Source organism: Sebastes umbrosus, chromosome 2 (genome assembly GCF_015220745.1).
Source record: "Sebastes umbrosus isolate fSebUmb1 chromosome 2, fSebUmb1.pri, whole genome shotgun sequence".
Taxonomy (NCBI): Eukaryota; Metazoa; Chordata; class Actinopteri; order Perciformes; family Sebastidae; genus Sebastes; species Sebastes umbrosus.
This window is the reverse complement of record NC_051270.1, coordinates 32,568,812-32,587,917: the sequence shown is the minus strand read 5'-3', so window position 1 is coordinate 32,587,917 and position 19,106 is coordinate 32,568,812. Positions and strand designations below refer to the sequence as shown.

Below are 19,106 nucleotides of genomic sequence, written 5' to 3'. Positions count from 1 at the left end.
ATATTTGAGTATTTTCCTAGCATTACAAGTAGTGGTTTGTAAAACTACATTAGTCGACCTTGAGTTATTTTATCCTCAAATTAAATATAGTTTATATATTTAGACCACATCATGAGAAGTACTACTCAGAAAATATAAATATTCAATTTAAACATTTCCAAGACATGCTCTACATGACATATGAAAATTAAACGTTACAATATTTGAGATTCAAGCCAAAGAAAGTATCTTGCCAAGAAGTCAATTGTTTGCTCCATTTCAACATCAGCGCCCAGCAGCAGAGCCGAGCAGCAGAGCTACTCTTCAAGATTCAAGATTCAAGATGTTTATTGTAAGGCCTGTTATACAAGTACAATCGTGTGAAATACTTTTTGCTGGGAAGCTCCATTAAAATAATAAGTTATATTACAATTATAAAAGGAAATACTTTGTATAAGGGCATATTAAGAACATATACAGTATAATATATATTTTTGTATGAGGTGTCATATTAATTATCTATTTAAAAGTCTGATGGCCTGGGGGGAAAAACTGTTCCCCAGTCTGCTGGTGAAAGTCCTGGGGGTCCTGTATCTTCTACCAGAGGGCAGGAGAGAGAACAGGCTGTTGTTGGAGTGTGTGTTCTCCTTAATGACCCTAAGTTTGGACTAAAAGTGACTACCGGAAGCAAGTAAAACATCCACCTAAAAAGTGTCGTACAAAAGTAAAACAAAATTATTCATATTCTTTAGTCATATTCTACCAAAAATGGCCTGTGTTGAAAAATAAAATATTATAAATACAATAAGCGATTCAGTCCAAAATGGCGGCTGTTGTCAAAAAACACCGGAGTTTCGTCTCTTTGCTTCTATACTCTTTGTTCGAGAGCTAACACAGGACTAGGTGCTGGAGGCGGGACTTCCGGCGCTGACCGCCGTGAACTGCTCTGTGATTGGTTGAAATATCAGCCACTCGGAAAAACGTCACGCAGAGGGAATTTTTCAAATCTTGAAGAGGCGCTCTGTGTGTTCAGTGTTGAGGAGTTTAACTACACCAACAATGCAGAGACCACAGTGAGTATCACCACCTTCTTATATTTAACTCCATAGACGGATAACAAGCTACAACTACGCAGTTGTTTTGTAGAAAAGGAGTATTAGCTGACATCGTAATGTTAGCATGGCGTTAGCTCGCTGTGTTGCTAGCCAACCGGTTGCCTGGCTACTGGTCAGTATCGGTGTTCAACCGTCATCACAGCTCATCTATCAGCACCATGTGTTGTCTCTATGAAACACGAAGTCAAACTGAGGTTAGCATCACGTTAAACTGGCAAATGGCATGTTAAGTTAGGTCATATTTTTGTTGACCGGCGTCACCCGTGAGTTGTTAGCAAGTGACACCTGAGCTAACTTAGCTAGTTAGAGTTTACTGATAAGAAGTTAACGTTAGCTAAGTGAGTATATTAGCAGGTCCTTACTTCCTGTAGCTGTGAGACTCCACAACCAGTACTGCTCCCAGTAGATCACTTACACACCAAAACCATATTCATATATATATATATCATTCTCACTGTGCAATATCATTTTCCACTTGTGCAATTGTGTTAATAGTCTGTTTATTGTCAATACTGTATATACTGCTCCTTTTTTTATACTTCCTTCTATTTAAATGGTTCATATTTTGTTATACTTTGTTTAGCTCTTTTTTTTTTTTTTACTGTGTTAGCTGATGCATCTTGTTTTTTGCACTATCCCCTTTGCTGCTGTACACTGCAAATTTCCCCACTGCGGAACTAATAAAGGAATATCTTATCTTGTCTTATCTTAGACATATATATCACAGTGTATAATACTATAAGCCCAAAAATATGAGGACTCTTTTACCCTCCACATACCTGTGTAGCTATATGTACTTTTGGTTTATCTTATCTTATCTTAGACATATATATCACAGTGTATAATACTATATGCCCAAAAATATGAGGACTCTTTTACCCTCCACATACCTGTGTAGCTATATGTACTTTTGGTTTATCTTATCTTATCTTAGACATATATATCACAGTGTATAATACTATATGCCCAAAAATATGAGGACTCTTTTACCCTCCACATACCTGTGTAGCTATATGTACTTTTGGTTTATCTTATCTTATCTTAGACATATATATCACAGAGTATAATACTATATGCCCAAAAATATGAGGACTCTTTTACCCTCCACATACCTGTGTAGCTATATGTACTTTTGGTCTGGTTTGACTTATTCCATGGTTTGGCCTTGGCCCTATAGTGACAATCAAGGAGGTATCTTTATGTTAAAAGACTACGTCAGACAATGGTGTGTTCCCAACTTTCTGGGAATTCCTTTAACAGTCTCTACATGACAGTGCAAGAAACCATAAAGAAATATTTTCTCGGTTTGGTGGAGTGTGAGCTAGGTAATGTTCAGGTGTCCACATAGTGTTATTCAATTCAATTCAAACTTTATTGCAGACTCAAGGTCCAGATAAGAAAAAACAATGCCAATACATTAAATACAGGAAGCACTATAAAAAGTCATGATTAAAAGATATTAGAAATATAAATATTAAAAATATATATACATACATCAATGCCTTACATATAAAGAACTATACCAGTGCCTCCACAGCTGTGATCGGTACCTTGTAGTGCTAAATCTGATGTTAGACAAACGGAAGATTATGTCATTCTCAGGGTGATTAAGCCGGCATATAAATTTGTACATGAGATTTCTTAATACAGTTTGAAAAGTATTTATGCCTGCATTTCACTTGCACTGGAACATCTTGGGCTTTTTAGTAAAATTCTCATTGCATCATTATATGCGACCTGAAGTCTCTGTAAGCTCGCTTTTTTATAGTTTGACCACAAATGGGCTTTATACAGTGGTGTACAATATGCTGTGAACAGAGACATCTTCACTCTATCTGAACACATACTAAACTTCCGTAGGAGAATGTTTGCTTGTGCGTACATAGTGTTATTTACTTAGGTGAATTATCTGGATTATTAATTAGCCATGTGTCTATTTTATGTAATGTAGCATACATTCTGTGTGTGTTTGACATTGTTTCTGTATTTCTTTATCACTTACAGCAAAGGGAAGACTCCTCGGAGGCCTGGCCCGAAAAAGGCATCCAACACAGAAAAAGATCCTGTTGGAGTAAGTGAACACTGCTTACTTTATCTTCACAGTCACCATAAAAGGGCAGGTTGTTTTCCTATTTAAGCCCTCAATAGTAATTAATGGAAAATTCACTCAAAAAACAAATTTACATTGTGCTAATTTAGTGATTCTTACAAATACAACATATAAAGACTTAAAGTGGCAATTTTTGGAGTTTGTCTACTAACACTGAATTGATGTCTTGCTGTTCAACTTATGGACAGAGTTCAAATCCAGATATCAAAACTTAGCTGTACGCAAATGGCCTTGAACTGATTTCAAAATGTATTTAATGTTCTGTTTTTTAGGTATACTGCCGTATACGTCCACTTGGAGCAGAAGATGTGGAGTGTTGTGTGGAGATGATCAGCAGCTCCACTATTCAGCTACATGCCCCTGATGGCCTTAAAGCCAACCGCAATGGGGAATACAAAGAGGTGAGTGTGTTGCAGCTCTCTCTGCTTGGCAAGTCACCTGAACATGTAAAGCAAATTGACCATCTATACTTGTTTTTTACCCTCCTGATATCTCACCCAAGAGCTATGGTCTAAAAAAACAGGTAAACAGAGAAAATATTAGATGCCACTAGGGTTGCAACTAAGGATTATTTTAATTGTTGATTAATCTGTTGCTATTTTCTCAATTAATTGATTAGTTGTCTGATCTATAAAATGTTGATCACTGTTTCCCAAAACACAAGAGGAAGTCTTAAAAATGTCTTGTTTTGTCCACAACTCAAAGGTATTCAGTTTACTGTCACAGAGGAGTAAAGAAACCAAAAAATATTCACATTTAACCAACTGGAACCAGAGAGTTTTTTTTTTCTTAAAAAGTTACCCAAACCGATTCATTATAATCAAAATAGTTGGCGATTCATTTAGTAGTTGACAACTAATCGATTAATCGTTGCTGCTGTAGACGCCTCCAGTGATGTATTTCAGTTGACCTCAACAGATATCTTCTTTGTACTTAGTTTATATTGTCAAATGACCCTAATGGCTTTACTAGTTAGTGATTTGGTTGGATATTTGTTTTGTTATGTAGCAAAGAAAAAAATAAAATCACACAGCCGTACTGAACAAAACTATCTATATATGTGCTTTGGTCATAATTGTATTCAGTAGAGACCTGATGCTTTCTTCGACATTAACTGGTTTAATACATGATGATTTGCATTTACTGTATGTTTTTGTTTCTGTTTATCCTTTAGACACAGTACTCCTTTAAAAAAGTATTTGGTATTAATACCACTCAAATGGAGCTGTTTGAGGATGTTGCCAAGCCTCTGATAGAGGACCTTATTCAATGTAAAAATGGTAAGTAAACTCAAGTTGTTGTTGTTTTTTTTGAGGCATGACATGTATGATGTGCACTGTGCAGAACCTCATCAAGACTATGTATCCTCTCCAGTGCTGAAAAAGATTACTTGATCAACAGCAAATATGTAGAAAACAATTATGATTATTGATTAATCATTAAAGTCTGATTGGGATATGGACTGCTGGTCACTTAAAATCTTGTCAATAACACATATAAGTTTTATCTGACCAAAAAAAAAAATCAAATGTGGTTCTGTAATTGTGATATGCCATGTTCATAGGTCTGCTGTTTACGTATGGTGTTACTGGAAGTGGTAAGACCTTTACCATGACCGGCTCACCTGGAGAAGGTGGACTCCTCCCCCGCTCTCTCGACATGCTCTTCAACACCATCGGCCCCTTTCAGGGCAAAAGATTTGTAAGACTTTCATTCATTAATGTTTTGCATAGTTGATCTCTTAAAAAAAAAAAAATACATTTTTGGAGAGGGGTGGGACATTTACTGGAAATGTTTTAAATCTGCATCAGGTGTTTAAACCAGATGACAAGAATGGGATGGAGATCCAGAGTCAAGTCGATGCTCTTCTGGAGAGACAGAAGCGAGACAGTCAGCAGTCGGTGCCCAGAACACCATCCTCCAGGTAACTACATTTAACTTTTTACTTTCTATACTATTTATTAGGGGTGTAAATCACAAGTTCTGTCACGATACAATATTATATTGATAAGTTTGGACAACAATACGATATTTTCCGATATCACAAAGTCTGCCTCAATACGATTTCAATTTGATTTAATTCAGGGGCCTGTGATCCATATGAGACAATATCAAATGCCCGTTTAACACAATCAGTTAAATTTATATCAACTCACAAAAAGCAACTAAAATATGATTTGGCAATTTTAGTATCTGGCTCTTCCAGACATTTAAATGAAAAACAATGTATTCTTTTTAATAAAAAGAATAAAAATAGACCTCCTGTTGTTCACTGTAAAGTACCACATTTGTCATGTTTAAGCACTGTTTGAATATTTAGGATGGAGGTGCTTGGACAGAAATGGTGATACAGACGTTTCACGTGAATTTAAAAATAAAAGCGTATCTTAAAGATGACGATATGTATCGATGTTTTCACTTTGCATCAATAATATTGGAGCGTTGATCATTGAATCGATACATCGATCCATATCAGTGTATCGTTACACCCCTACTGTTTATGGTGTTCACAAGTACTAATAAAGTTGGAGAGAACTGAATTTAAAGTACATGTTGACTGCTGTTATTTCATGTTGCTTTTCTTTCGTTTCTTTTAATTTTTTTTTAGGCAGAAAGCTGACCCAGAGTTCGCAGATATGATCAGCTCAGAGGAGGCGTGTAAATCTGAGAATGTGGATGAAGACTGTTGTTACAGCGTTTTTGTGTCCTACATCGAGATCTACAACAACTATATCTACGATCTCCTTGAAGACACCCCGTTTGACCCAATCAGACCAAAGTAAGTGACAGCATGTCAAACCAGTGTGTGCTTTTTGAAACACAATGGGCCTCATTCACAAACAGTGCGTACACCCAAAGCTGTGCTTAAACCGTGTGTACGAACATTTTTTTATACATTAATATTTTCTTACCTGAATTTGTTCTTACTCTGCGAACAAATTTAGAATTGCCTCAGACCATGCGTACGCACAAATGAAGGCCCAGCCGGCTGTCTTAATGTAAACACACATCTTTTTACTAAATGCATCTCATATTAAAACGACATTCATTAAAAAAGGCTTTAATAGACAAAAAAAACATTAATTTACTAATGCATAAGCCAAATGAATTAAATAACTATGAAATCGATGCCCTTTCATCCTCATCAATTATTATCATAAGTAGAATATATTATATATTTCGAAGCTTCTATTGAGGTTTTCGAATAAAGCTTCAAATGTCTTGTCATATTTTATGATGCCATCACCCTAGAAAAAATAAATTACCTCTGGGTGAAAGTCCTTGTTAGATGTCATCACTTTCACCCTCATTTCTTGGACCTATCCCATTTGCGGCGAGTCTCTCATCTTGGGTTGACAGACCAGGCTTTCTTCTGGTCTGTTATTCTCTTTTTCACATAAACTTTAATATCAAACAATTTCATTTTTACCTGAGCCACAGTCCGTATCTCAAGGGACACACGATTCACCACCTCGGTTATTGCCTGATACTTTTTTCTTTTTTATCATCGTCACTCCCTTGGAAACACTTCGGAAAAGTCTGCCTTTTCTGCCTTCCACCTCAGACACTATTGTATCAATTTGTTTTTATTTATATTTTTTTGCTTTAGGGGCAATGCTTCTTTCTTTTACATGGCGTGGCAGTATGCTGATTGCAAATAGCGGGCACGCACCTGTCGATTTAGAATGATTCTCATTCACTAACATACGCACGGTGATAAGAACAAACATAGCTCGTGCGCATGTGTCATGAATCCAAATGCGTGTGCAGTGCACTTATTTTGTGCGCAAAATAAGAACATTTCCCCGCATATATTAGTGAATTAGGCCCAGTGTCATGTTGAAGGGTTTTCTGTACAATGTCTGATTTGTTTTCAGGTTACTTGTGCTGCTTTTCATGTATGAGACGGCTCTGTCAACAAATGCACCCACACAATTACACACTACTATAGTGATCAATGTTTATCTAGTAGTTGTGCAACCACGTATTTCTGCATTACAACCACTCTGACTATGTTACATGTATGTGCTGAATAAGTTCATTGAGACACTTTTTTTTGTGTTGACAAGATGCACTTTTAAGAATCCTGTTTTTGTTAGGTGGCTTGGTGGGGCGACGCCTGTACGGAACAATGAGTTCATGTATGTGGCCGGTGAACGTACACTACACAGTACTGTTTATTCGTAGCAGTAACTTGGCTGTAGCTGCTGTCGCATAGGTCATCATCTGTACATTTCCATCCCATTAATCCAAAGCCCTGTAAATAGCATACGTGTAGCTTTGTAGCTGTATGTCATTTTCTTGGCTTCAAGGATTGGCTCCCTGCTGTTGCTGTTAGTGTGGAGACACATAACGTCCCTGAATGGCTCAAGCTTCTGTGCAAACCCAGTGTGCATGTGTCTGTTCCCCTGAATGTGTCTCCCTGGATTGTATTTTATTTTAACGTTGACACTAATATCAAGTATTTGTCAATATAGTTTTTGCTGCTTGTCTTACTAAAGCAACACATCGCTGTACTACATTATGTTTATTCTTTTCATTAACTTGTTTCAGACCACCTCAATCTAAGATTCTCCGTGAGGATCAGAATCATAACATGTACGTGGCTGGCTGCACAGAGGTTGAGGTCAAATCTACAGAGGAGGCTTTTGAAGTTTTTTGGAAGGGTGAGTGGTAATAATAACTGTGTTCTCCTAATATGCAGACCAATTTGACTTAAAATGTTTGGCACTGTAAGGTTTATTCTTAATTTTTGTATCTTCTCATCATAAACCATTAACATATTTCAACAGAATGATTGTTAAGGTGCTTTCACAAGCCGTCTTCTGTTTGGCTAGTCCGAATCAGAGTGAAATTGATACTTTTGGTTTTGGTTCTCTATTAAGTCTGGTTCGGTTTCAAAGTGCAGGGATTTGTGGACTTTGATATGACGAAGTTTTATCATTTTGACTTAGCACTGATCTACTGTGCGCATGAATCCCTTCTCCAGTTTATCTGGAATGACATAATATTTTTGTGGATTTCATTTAGCATATTCTGTATGTTCTCTTTGGGCCAGATGTCAAACATCAGACTTCTGCAGAAGTCCAGGTCCGTCCTCTCCCGCTCATGTTAACCTGTCATTTACTGTATCTGTGTCCATCTCAACAAACGCCCACAAAGGCAGCCTGCGTTTTGGTTCGCTTGGAAACGGTCCGAGACCACCTCTCGCAAGCGGTCTCGGAACAGTTGTTTTGATTCGCACCAGAGTACGATTACTGCGTTCATAACTAACCAAACAAACCGCACCAGAGTTCAATTAAAAGAGGCTGAATGTCGGCTTGTAAAAGCGCCCTTAAAGAATTTTCCTAAAGTCTGTATTGCATATAAGGAGGCAGCCATTACTTTTTTTACAATATTTGTGCAGAGCTGACTCTGCTGATTGACATATAGCTTCCAGTGGCCATTTTCAGCAGTCCTATTCAGTTCACCAATCAAATAAGCAGGAATAATTGGACAAAGCAATACATCTGTTGACTTTTATGAAGCAATTATTTGACTTCTATTGTTAATGGCGCACATTGGATTAATGATGCTCTGCTGTGTCTCCAGGGCAAAAGAAAAGGAGGATAGCAAACACTGAACTGAACCGTGAATCCAGTCGCTCCCACAGTGTGTTCACAGTAAAGCTGGCCCAGGCACCACTTGATGCTGATGGGGACCACATTCTACAGGTGATATGCAGCTCCAGAGTTACATATTGAGTTAATTTCTTGTATGTTTTGTTTGTATAATAAATGTTTATTCTAAGGAAGCCAATGAATCCTTTCTGGTTTTCAATTTAAGCTAATCAGAATGTGACAAATGCGTACACTCCATGTGTCACAAAGGATTCCAGCCGATGTTTGGTGATGCTAACAGCATGTTATTGAATTGCAGGACAAAAGCCAGGTGAATGTGAGTCAGTTGTGTCTGGTTGACCTGGCAGGCAGTGAGCGCACCAGCAGAACCAGAGCAGAAGGAAGCCGTCTCCGTGAAGCAGGTCAGTTCATTCCTTACTGTGGCCTTCTCTCTGATGTCAACCAGACGCATTTTCTGTGTATCTGCAGATTTTCAGTGTGTTTAGTAGTAATGTTTGTTCAGACACCAAACGTCTCTAGTAATGTAATGTCATTACAGGTAACATCAACCAGTCCTTGATGACACTGCGCACATGTATGGAAGTCCTGCGTGAAAACCAGATGTGTGGAACTAATAAGGTTGGTATTTTATCATCTGTTCATTGTATCATCATTTTAATTTTAACTGTTGCTCTGTTTTATTTCTATCTAGAATAATATTATTAATTTTCGTTGTTGTCATTGTTAATTTCCAGTAGATGCAGTTTCAAAAAGCCTTTATTTTCTTCCAGATGGTGCCATACAGGGACTCTAAAGTCACACATCTGTTTAAAAACTACTTTGATGGAGAAGGAAAAGTCAGGATGATTGTGTGTGTCAACCCAAAGGCTGACGATTACGACGAAACTATGGTGAGACATTGTATTTTGTGTTGCAGAATGGTTTCTTTAGTCTCACTTGCTTTCCCAGAAGTAAATAATCTTATCCTTTGCAAAGCTGAACTATCATCGCAGCTGCTGGCTAGTTTGCCATCAATCCACAATGAAAATTTGACAAAATGATTAAGTATATGCTCCCTCCTAACCTGACCCCATCAGAACGTTTGTTTCACAGAACCATCTGAGAAGCCGTCATTGGAAACTATTTGGAAAACGACAGGCACTTTCAAAAAAATGCTTGGCAGGTGATTGGATAAACCATCTGTCACATTGCTGTACTTTACACGTTAAGTGCCGTACTTTGCTCTTCTTTCAATGAAGAAATACTCTCCACTTCTGATATAACTGATGCTATAGCAGCATCTACGCTAAACTCTTGAGGAGCCGCCATTGTTGTCATGAACAAACAGTCTCCTCTCCGTGTCGTCGCCCGCCCGTAGCTACAGTAGCTCCTCGCAGGACGTTGATTGGTCCATTGTCTGGCGAGCTGGACAGCAACGCATCACTTGGAGCCTGACAAGATGGACTTTCATGTGACATTTGATCTTGCGTGGTCTAGTCACATCGCGAGAATCCAGCTGCCGTGCAAGGTTAATAGTGTCCCATAAAATATACAGATTTGCTCCAAGATTACTGTTGACGCTTTGAACAACAAAGTTCACTGTTGACTTACAAAACATCACCATTTGATTTGTAGCGCTGCTGGGTATTTAAGGAAACTAGGAAGTGTATTTCTAAGGGTATTCCATTGTGTGTGCTGCAGCTGGTGATGCGCTTTGCAGAGATGACCCAGGAGGTGGAGGTTGCGCGTCCGGTTGACCGGCCAATCTGTGGCCTTGCTGCAGGACGCAGACACAGACACCGGGCCTTCAAAGATGAGCTGTCACGTCGCCTTGAAGAGCGAGGAGGTTCCAGTAATGCCGGTAAATCAGCCTCAGATCTGTACTACTAGCTCATTGTGCTCATGTCATGCTGTATTCCTACATGTCAGATATGCATTTCAGAAATGTAACTGTTTTATTTACTGCATGTTACTAATTCTACACAAACCTTTCTATGACTTGTTGTTATTTTCACAGTGGATGACCCCGCTCTGCTGAATCAGCTCATGGAAAGCCTTCCAGACATGCCTCGCTGTGAGCTGGGGGACCCAGCTGATGATCAGACGTTGCCCCGCCTGATTGAGGTCCTGGAGAGGAGGCATCGTGTCCGTCAGATGATGACCGAGCAGTTTAACAATACTGGTGCGGGTCCATTTTCTATTCCACAATTAATTGTCTGGTTTATAGCGACCCTACTCCATGACTTATTTTAGGCAACAGTGAATGAATTTATTCAGTTCAGCAATAATGCATCAGTAACTTATAGAAGGCAGCATTTATTCAAACTCTGGCTTATACCCCCTACTCTAGGTTGGTCACTGACTTGGGATAGGAGGTTTTTCTGGTCACTGAGTGTATTTTTTTAAGAGCAATATTGTAACTTAACAGCTTACATGAATGTGTTTTCTCCCACAGCCAACACACTGAAGTCCATGCTTCAGCAGTTTGACGGTCAGCTCAATGCAAAGGAGACGTTCCTCCTTGATCAACGAAGCAAACTGAGCGAGAAAGACAAAGTGATCATCAGCCAGAGGTCGGAGATGGAACGATTAGAGAAAAAATCCAAAACGCTAGAATACAAGGTGTCTCCTTCTCTAAGAGAACTCTCTTATTCTATTCTTTTCTACATTTGGTTTGCAACATGTTAAACATGCTGAAGTAAGGATATGTGAATTCATCTTTTTTTACTGGTCATCCACTTCAGGTCGATATCCTGCAGAAGACAACGGACATGTACGAGCAGGACAAGCGTTCACTTCGGCAAGAGCTGGAGACCCGAGAGCAACGGCTACAGAGAGAGCAGACAGACAGGAGGCGCATGGAGCAGCGCATGCAGGGCATGGTGACAGACACCAAACATAAGTGGGAGAAGGAGTGTGTAAGTGGAATTATTGACAGTAGCCCTTCTGTTTTGGGGGTTTGTATATTGAGGGATTGCACATTACCTCAACAATTTACATCAGAAGAGCTGTATATGTATGTTTGTACAATGCCGTCCACTTCATATATTAGTAGCCGAGTGTGACTTAGTAGGTAAGACAAGTAAAAGAAGCGGTGCCAAAACATTGTAAGATTACTGTTCCTTGTGCATGGGTGTTAATTTAATTTCAGGGCAGATAATGATAATAACCCATAATTATCTGTTTGTTGTGGTCAATACAGATACGATATCAGTAATTATATTAATCTTACAAAGAACGAAGAGGTCCATATTTTTAGATTGACATGCTTTATTTTTCTAATATAGCCGTAATATTTAGAGAGCCTTCACGATCTCTAGAATAATCTACGGCTGCAACTAATGATTATTTTCATTATCGATAAACTACAGATTATTTTCTGGATTAATAGATTAATTGTTGGGTCTACAAATTGTCCAGAAATGTCCACCCTAGTTTCTTGAGATGCCGAAAATATTATTTGCTATTTTTTCATGAAAAATTACTTGAGCAATTACTCGTTTATCAAAGTAGGTGGCAGTTATTTTTCTGTTGATCGACTAATCAATTAGTCAGCTAAAAGTTGCAACTCTCGAATAAACATACATTAATTTATTGTAGACTTATTTGTAATTAGATTTTTTTTAAATATTGACACAAAATAAACAATAACAATTTAATTTTCCTACTTATCGACCATTGATACATTGTGCATCCCTAAAACAAAATACAAGTAGCGTGTGTTTTTTTTAATACAACAAAACATAAAACAAAAAAGCTGTGGTGCTCTGACAGATTTTAGCAGAAAAAATCATAGATACTGTCTATCACAATGTTTTACTCCTCAAACCTTCATCAGGTAAAATTCAGACTCTATCTGGAGTGCAAGAACTTCATAGCTGTCAAAAATCTTTTTTACCGTTTATTTAGGAATGTGAACCACAATACCTCCAGAGAATTTTTGTCATATTGGATTATGAGACCGTTCTTTCAAATATTTCCCGCTGGTGTTTTTTCTAATTAGGAGAGGCGAGTAAACGCCAAGCAGCTGGAGATGCAGAACAAGTTGTGGGTGAAGGACGAAAAGTTGAAGCAGCTCAAGGCCATAGTGACAGAGAGCAGCAGTAGTGGCGGCGGCAGCGGCAGTAGTGGGTTTCCCACTGAGCGTCCAGAGAAACCTGAGAGACCCTCAAGGGAGAGAGATCACAACATGGGCCAGAAGAGGTCTGCCTCACCTTCCCCACTTCATGTGAGTTATTCACTCTGTAGCCTGTTCATCAGTGTGCACTTCATCATTCTCTTATGAAACTTTATTTAATGTGGAAATTTTGCATGCTACTAATTATTATTATTGTGATAATCTTTATATGCTTACTGTACACAGAGTCTTCTCTTCTGTATCACCCTGTTTTTGTAATTGTGTTCATCTGGTGCCTCTAACATCCACAATGCTTGGCCTGGTTCCCTCATCACTTTTCAGGACTTCAGCCAAACTCCTTCCCACCAAAATCGAGCCAATGTTAGGGCAGTTCAGGACGCTTACCCCAACTCCGCCACTTCCTCCTTCTCCTCCTCCTCCTCCTCCTCCTCCTCCTCAGCCTATCCCTCGGTAGCCTCCTGCATCTCTGATTGGGAGCACAGGTTCCCTGTAGACTCAAGCAACCAAGCTAGGCTCCCTGGAACTCCCCAGTACAGGAGCCGGACTCCCGCCCAATGCCACGGCACCAGCAGCGTGGGTCGTAGGAGAGGCCAGCGCTGGGCCGCAGACACTGAAGCCCCTGCTACGAGTCTTGTCTATGGGCTAGACCTAGAGCCAGGCACAAGGGTTAGTGTGTGTGTTAGAGCCTAGATGTCCTTAAGGATGTGTTTAGTTTTTCTCTGCGAGTCTGTACTTTAAGCCTTGCCTTTAGTGTAGAACTACTCCCATAATGTTATCAGTAGTTGTCTGCTTGTTTAGAAAATGCATCAGGTAGAAGCACTGCATCAGTGAAGGCTGATGTTTCTCTTATCCAGAGGCAGATTGATCTGCCATGCTTGTAAATCCTCTTGACTTGCATCTTAAGCCTCCGTAGTAGCAGTAGTTATATCATGTTGGCTTGGGCGGTATCTGGTTTTTCATACCTTCTTAACATTTCACTCGGCCTCGGCTCGGCAGTAAATTGGGCACGGCCTGTCAGACAGGCAGTTGAATAAAATCATGTGGTAAACTGCTTGTGTAGTTTGAAGAAGACCAAAACACTCAGTCGCCATCTTTCTGAGCTCAGCTGCCACCGTAGAGACCGACCTCTGGTGACGCAATTCTGTGCACTACAATACATCACATCAGTACAGCATCATAGAAAGCAGAGCGTTTGTATTTATGACGGTATTAAAAATCATACCAAAGGGATTTCTAAATACCCTGGTGCACCGTAATACCGCCCAAGCCTGATATCATGTTTGTAGTTGTTTCTGTTGCTTGTTGCCACCTGCTCTCTAGAATAGCTTTTTCCTTGTACTATATCATCACACATTTCAGTAGCACCACATAAAATGACAAAAACCGACTATCACCACTAAAGTAATCACACACACCAATATCCATTTATCCAAGAAAACGCTGTCACGAAGCAGCAGCAGTATTGCATTTTAAAAGACTGATGCTGACCGTTGCATGTTTATGAACCGGATATCATAAAAAGTAGACCAGAGATGGGTAAGGAGAAAAAAAACATTTAAAACCTAAGACATCATTGGACTCAATGATGGGGCTTGGTTAATCTCTGTATGGAGTGATTTGATGTGGCACTCAACACTGATGCTTTTCAGTGTACTCCACTTGCACAGACATCTGGAGTGTCCTAATTTTAAATATTGCTATAATCAAAAAAATCTGGCCAACTAGTAGGGCTGACCCAAATGTTTCAAAGCTACAACCGCTGCCATGGTAAAGTATGTAATAATAATGTATAAATCCCAAAATAGCCCATGAAATAAGGCATAATCCTACAACTTTATTCATATTCAACATTAATTATTAGTATTTATTCTCAGATGGATATCACTGTTTGTTGAATGTAGAGGTGCATGTGTATACAGTAGTACGGCAGCAGCACTGACCCGAAACTTCCAATACCTTCAAATATTTCTCACCAAAGGTTCGAAGCCCAACAAATGGTATTCAAGACAGCCTTATCATCTAGTTTCCATCTAGAGCTCATTTTCATGTCTTTGTGGGATTGAAAGACATATTTCTGGGTTTTGGGTGCGCACATGTACAAACGAACTAAACCTTTTGAACCAGGGTTAGAAATGGTATGTACACATGTATTGACCAAACCAACAAATTAAAACCTGCAGCTCCATACTGAGATACTTGGCTTCTTACAAAATATGCACATGTGCAGCTGTTTGGTCTTTTGGTCAAGGTCCAAGTCAAGCCTTTGATTTGCTTTGTATTGTAAAATTATAGTTTAACCTAGCCCGGTTCCAGACCTCTAAAATCGCTGCCAACATTTTTTTTCAACGACTCAAATAAATAATGAATGATTAATGAAGTGAAAGGAAACGGCAATTCAGTCTGACTATCAGGCTGACTTCCATGTAAAAATCTAATCTTCCCTCCACAGTGGGCCATGCTCCTTACGGACCTGCTCCGTATGTTGGGGCCAAAACAGAATAATCTTATAATGGTCTTCTATCTAAGACTTCACTTTGTCAGTTACCATTTTAAAACCAAGATGTCACCTCTGTGCTTTAGAATACATCTTTAACCTGCAAACCACATCTGTATTCAGTTTGCATGTAGTCTAAATTGACAGACCCTTTTCCACACTTCTTTTGTGCTGCTTTGCATGTTAATTCTTATTCACTCTACTGGGCTGTTTTCAATGCAATGTGTTTTTAGTTACTTCATGAAAATATGTGTTGCTGGAAGGCCAGAATATTGTTTGTTTAGGATTTGATTTGAGTCTACATGTGGAGGGCTACAACCTTGGAAATACGTATTCCCCCTGAAATGTTAAAAAAAATCTCTCTATTGGGACATGCCCCTGTCTCTCTTGGACTTCCAGTTGTACATTTATTTTCAACACAAGCTAACACCCTCTAATGATCGACCTTCACTACTAACCCCCCGACAAAACTTGGTAAATGGTGTCACATGTGATTAACTTCCTGGTTTGTCTCTCTCACACTGGGATTTCCAGAAGGCCCCTCCGGTTCATCCAACGCACAGGCGCTCACACTCTGCGGGTGGGGAGAAATGGGTAGACCACAAACCACCTTCTAATTTGGACCTAGACACTGTCATGCAGCCAATCTTACCCAATGCAATCAAGGTGTCGGCCCCGAATGAGAAAGCTCTGTCTAAATGCCAAAAGTATGTGCTCAGACATCAAGAGCTTGCCTCAGACGGGGAGATCGAAACCAAATTGATCAAGGTAAAAAAAATTACATAATTACTTAATTTGAGACTTCTGATTATTTTATATCTTGCATGAATTTGATCACATTCTGTCTGATTTCACATTGAGGTCCTGTTTTATTTATTACTGGGACACCACTGCCACCTTTTTCACTGTTGATTGTGAGTATGTGTTTCTTTCTGTATTCTCCTTTGGACATTTGTGAGAGTTTTTTCTTTTAACTTCCTCAGGGCAATGTTTTTAAGACCAGAGGCGGAGGACAAGCTGTGCAGTTCACTGACATTGAGACACTAAGACAAGAGTGCCCAACAGCATCAAGGTACTGTATTTGCCTAAATACTACAGGTAGAACAATATGACATCACCTACGATACAGTTAATACGGTCAGTAAATGCTTGCCACACGCCTAGTTTAAATATATTTGACGGCATCATGTTATGATTTCAGGTCCCATCATCATTTGACACATTAAATCAGAGAAGTGTTTTGGAGGAGGAAGTTAGGGAAGCATCAAAATTAAGACGAGCCAAAAAACTGTTGACAATTCTGCCTCAGAGCATGTGGAGTTTTTTTATGCAAGTAAAAACAAGTGGATTGAAACGCACTTGTAGAGACAAACATTCGGTTCATTTTGTTGTAGTTTCACACAGTTTTACACTTAAAGATACAGTGACTGAAAGAAACTGGAAAAAGATTGTTGGTATCCCCTCTCTAAATCTGGTGGATTGAGACAAAAATCTGTAACAGAAATATATAATTTTGGTATTTTGACAATCAAACTAAACCTCAAGGAAGATCAAGTTGGGTGAATATTTTTGTTTTGTTTCAGTCGCAAGAGGCGCTCGGGGTCTGGAGAAGGAGCCGCTCAAATGGAGGACATAGAAAACAGGGTAAGCTCTTAATTAACTAAACTAAAAACACACCACACAAGACATGAAAATGCTTTCTGGTCATTTTAGTGTGCAATTAACATGTAATTTATAATCTTCTACACATCCCCAGATATCAATGATTAGGGTCTTTAGCCAGTTATTTTTTTTTTAAAGTGTTTTTTGAGCTGTACAGTAAAGGATGTAACTATTGTGATGAAACGCATCAATGCAAGTGTTAATATTGACATTTATTACCAAATTTATAAAAAAAATTGTCATTTCATGGTTGAAAATGGCTCAACACGCCATCTACTGTTTTAAATCAGTCTTAAACCTCGCAAGGACAATGGTGACCTAGGCCCAATCCCAATGTCCACATATTGCTTTTGGCTTTAGGGGGGATTGGGATTGGGCCAGAGAGTCGACTGGTTGGGATGTTTCTATGTCATGAAACGTTACGTAGCCACTCAGAGACTGCCCACCCCCCTCTTTAGCCCCTTGCCCACTTTTTTTCATTTTTCAAAATTATACAGTGGGTGAAGTTAGGCTCAGTCCTGTGGGTGAAGTTGCACTTTAATATGAATTGGATAATTTGATGTGTGTGCAGTTGTGTGCCTAATTTATGTGTCAACTTTTCTCCTCCCTTTAGCCTCCAGTGGCAAGCACAAGCTCAATCTTTGGGTATCAAAAGTAAGCAAATAAAAACATGTGTTTCTATTTATGTGTATGCACTGTTTACCATGTTATATAAGATTCCAGCTGTTGCCTTAGATTTAAAATTAGGGTTATTAAGGTTTGTGTGTTTTGTTTTTTTCTTTCTTCCAGACGCAGAAAGCCTTAAATTGCTGGACATATGAAGGAACTTTTTTCTTCTTGAAAACATGAAGATTTTTCCTGACTATCGGAACAGTGAAGGAACTTCTGTGTGAAACTATGCATCTTTTTTAGAGTCGGGGCATTTTTCTATTATGACTGATCTTATTACGAAGTATTAGGGTGCAATTCTAAATTAATCATAGCCAAAATGACATTGATTAAACAATGTAGAATATTTGAATTGTAATTTGCTGGATTAGTGTTGCTTTTTCATTTTTGAATGCTGGAGTTATTATTTCTTGAAGACATGGACATTAAATATATGAATATTCCGTGATACATGTAATATTTTATCACGTAATCTCTTCACTGCCTTTTTTTAGCCCGACCCAAAGACTAGAATATTTGAGCTTTTGAACAATAGAAAATGTTTATATTTTTTATAGCGTTATTTCTTGCTTTTTTCGAGGGTTATTCATTTATTGGATGTTACACTGAGCATATGGCTGATTTAAAAAAATAGAGTAAAGAACACCGTTGTTTTAGAATTACAACGTGTAGACCTGTAAATATAGAGCCGTGAAGTAGGTTTTGCTAAAATCAATCTCTGACTAACTGTAAATAAATATTACGAAGCTTTTTACTTCTGTTTATTGACACAACTCCTCAGATGTGTAACACACTACCCTTTTTGCTGGCATTAAATTTATTCGAACACCAACTGTTGTCATAATGATTTCTTAATCTGTGAAGACAGAAGGGTTTAATGCAGAGGTGCCAAACCTTTTCCCTTAGAGGGCCAAAATTCGAACTTAATGGTGGGCCACGGGCCAAGAGCATACATGTATTGTATTCTATTCGTTAAGATGGAAAATGGTACTAGGATCCCAAGTCCCCCCAATTGAATATTTGTTTAGCGTTTACATAGTTAACCCATTAAACCCACCTGCTGAATACAATTGTGCTCATTTCCAGTCATACCCAATTTATGCAATTCCAAGACTGTTTAGGGACCCCAGTATGCAGAAATATTCAAATACACCGTTTTTAGAATAGGTGACACATTTATACTGCATGCAAACAACTCCATGTTTTTGCCCAAACCTGCATGTGATTATCATAAAGTGGGCATGTCTATAAAGGGGAGACTCGTGGGTACCCATAGAACCCATTTTCATTCACATATCTTGAGGTCAGAGGTCAAGGGACCCCTTTGAAAATGGCCATG

General features: G+C 38.8%; 1 protein-coding gene across 4 annotated transcripts; it reads left to right on the top strand.

Annotated features, from left to right (window-relative positions):
- The first annotated feature begins 941 nt into the window (after positions 1-941).
- On the top strand, positions 942-18,599 carry LOC119501402 (kinesin-like protein KIF23). 4 transcript variants are annotated; one of them, XM_037791711.1, is made up of 23 exons: positions 942-1,052; positions 3,099-3,165; positions 3,477-3,605; positions 4,379-4,484; positions 4,769-4,905; positions 5,016-5,128; positions 5,813-5,983; positions 7,759-7,871; positions 8,797-8,918; positions 9,124-9,226; positions 9,364-9,443; positions 9,596-9,715; positions 10,506-10,665; positions 10,822-10,986; positions 11,260-11,426; positions 11,549-11,722; positions 12,808-13,032; positions 13,264-13,608; positions 15,971-16,204; positions 16,420-16,508; positions 17,020-17,080; positions 17,712-17,752; positions 17,888-18,599. In XM_037791711.1, the coding sequence occupies exons 1-23, from the start codon at positions 1,039-1,041 to the stop codon at positions 17,901-17,903; spliced, it is 2,952 nt and encodes a 983-aa protein (XP_037647639.1). In that variant the 5' UTR covers positions 942-1,038; the 3' UTR covers positions 17,904-18,599. The 4 variants fall into 4 exon arrangements, with proteins under 4 accessions (XP_037647639.1, XP_037647657.1, XP_037647648.1 ...); XM_037791729.1 differs by lacking the exon at positions 13,264-13,608; XM_037791720.1 differs by lacking the exon at positions 15,971-16,204.
- The last annotated feature ends 507 nt before the right edge of the window (positions 18,600-19,106 follow it).

What these genes read in the sequence shown, in the direction of transcription:
- LOC119501402 (XM_037791711.1), top strand. An exon ending in ATGGGGACCACATTCTACAG is followed by an intron (nt 8,919 to 9,123) that starts GTGATATGCAGC and finishes ATTGAATTGCAG; the next exon opens with GACAAAAGCCAGGTGAATGT. An exon ending in GAGTGCCCAACAGCATCAAG is followed by an intron (nt 16,509 to 17,019) that starts GTACTGTATTTG and finishes GTTTTGTTTCAG; the next exon opens with TCGCAAGAGGCGCTCGGGGT.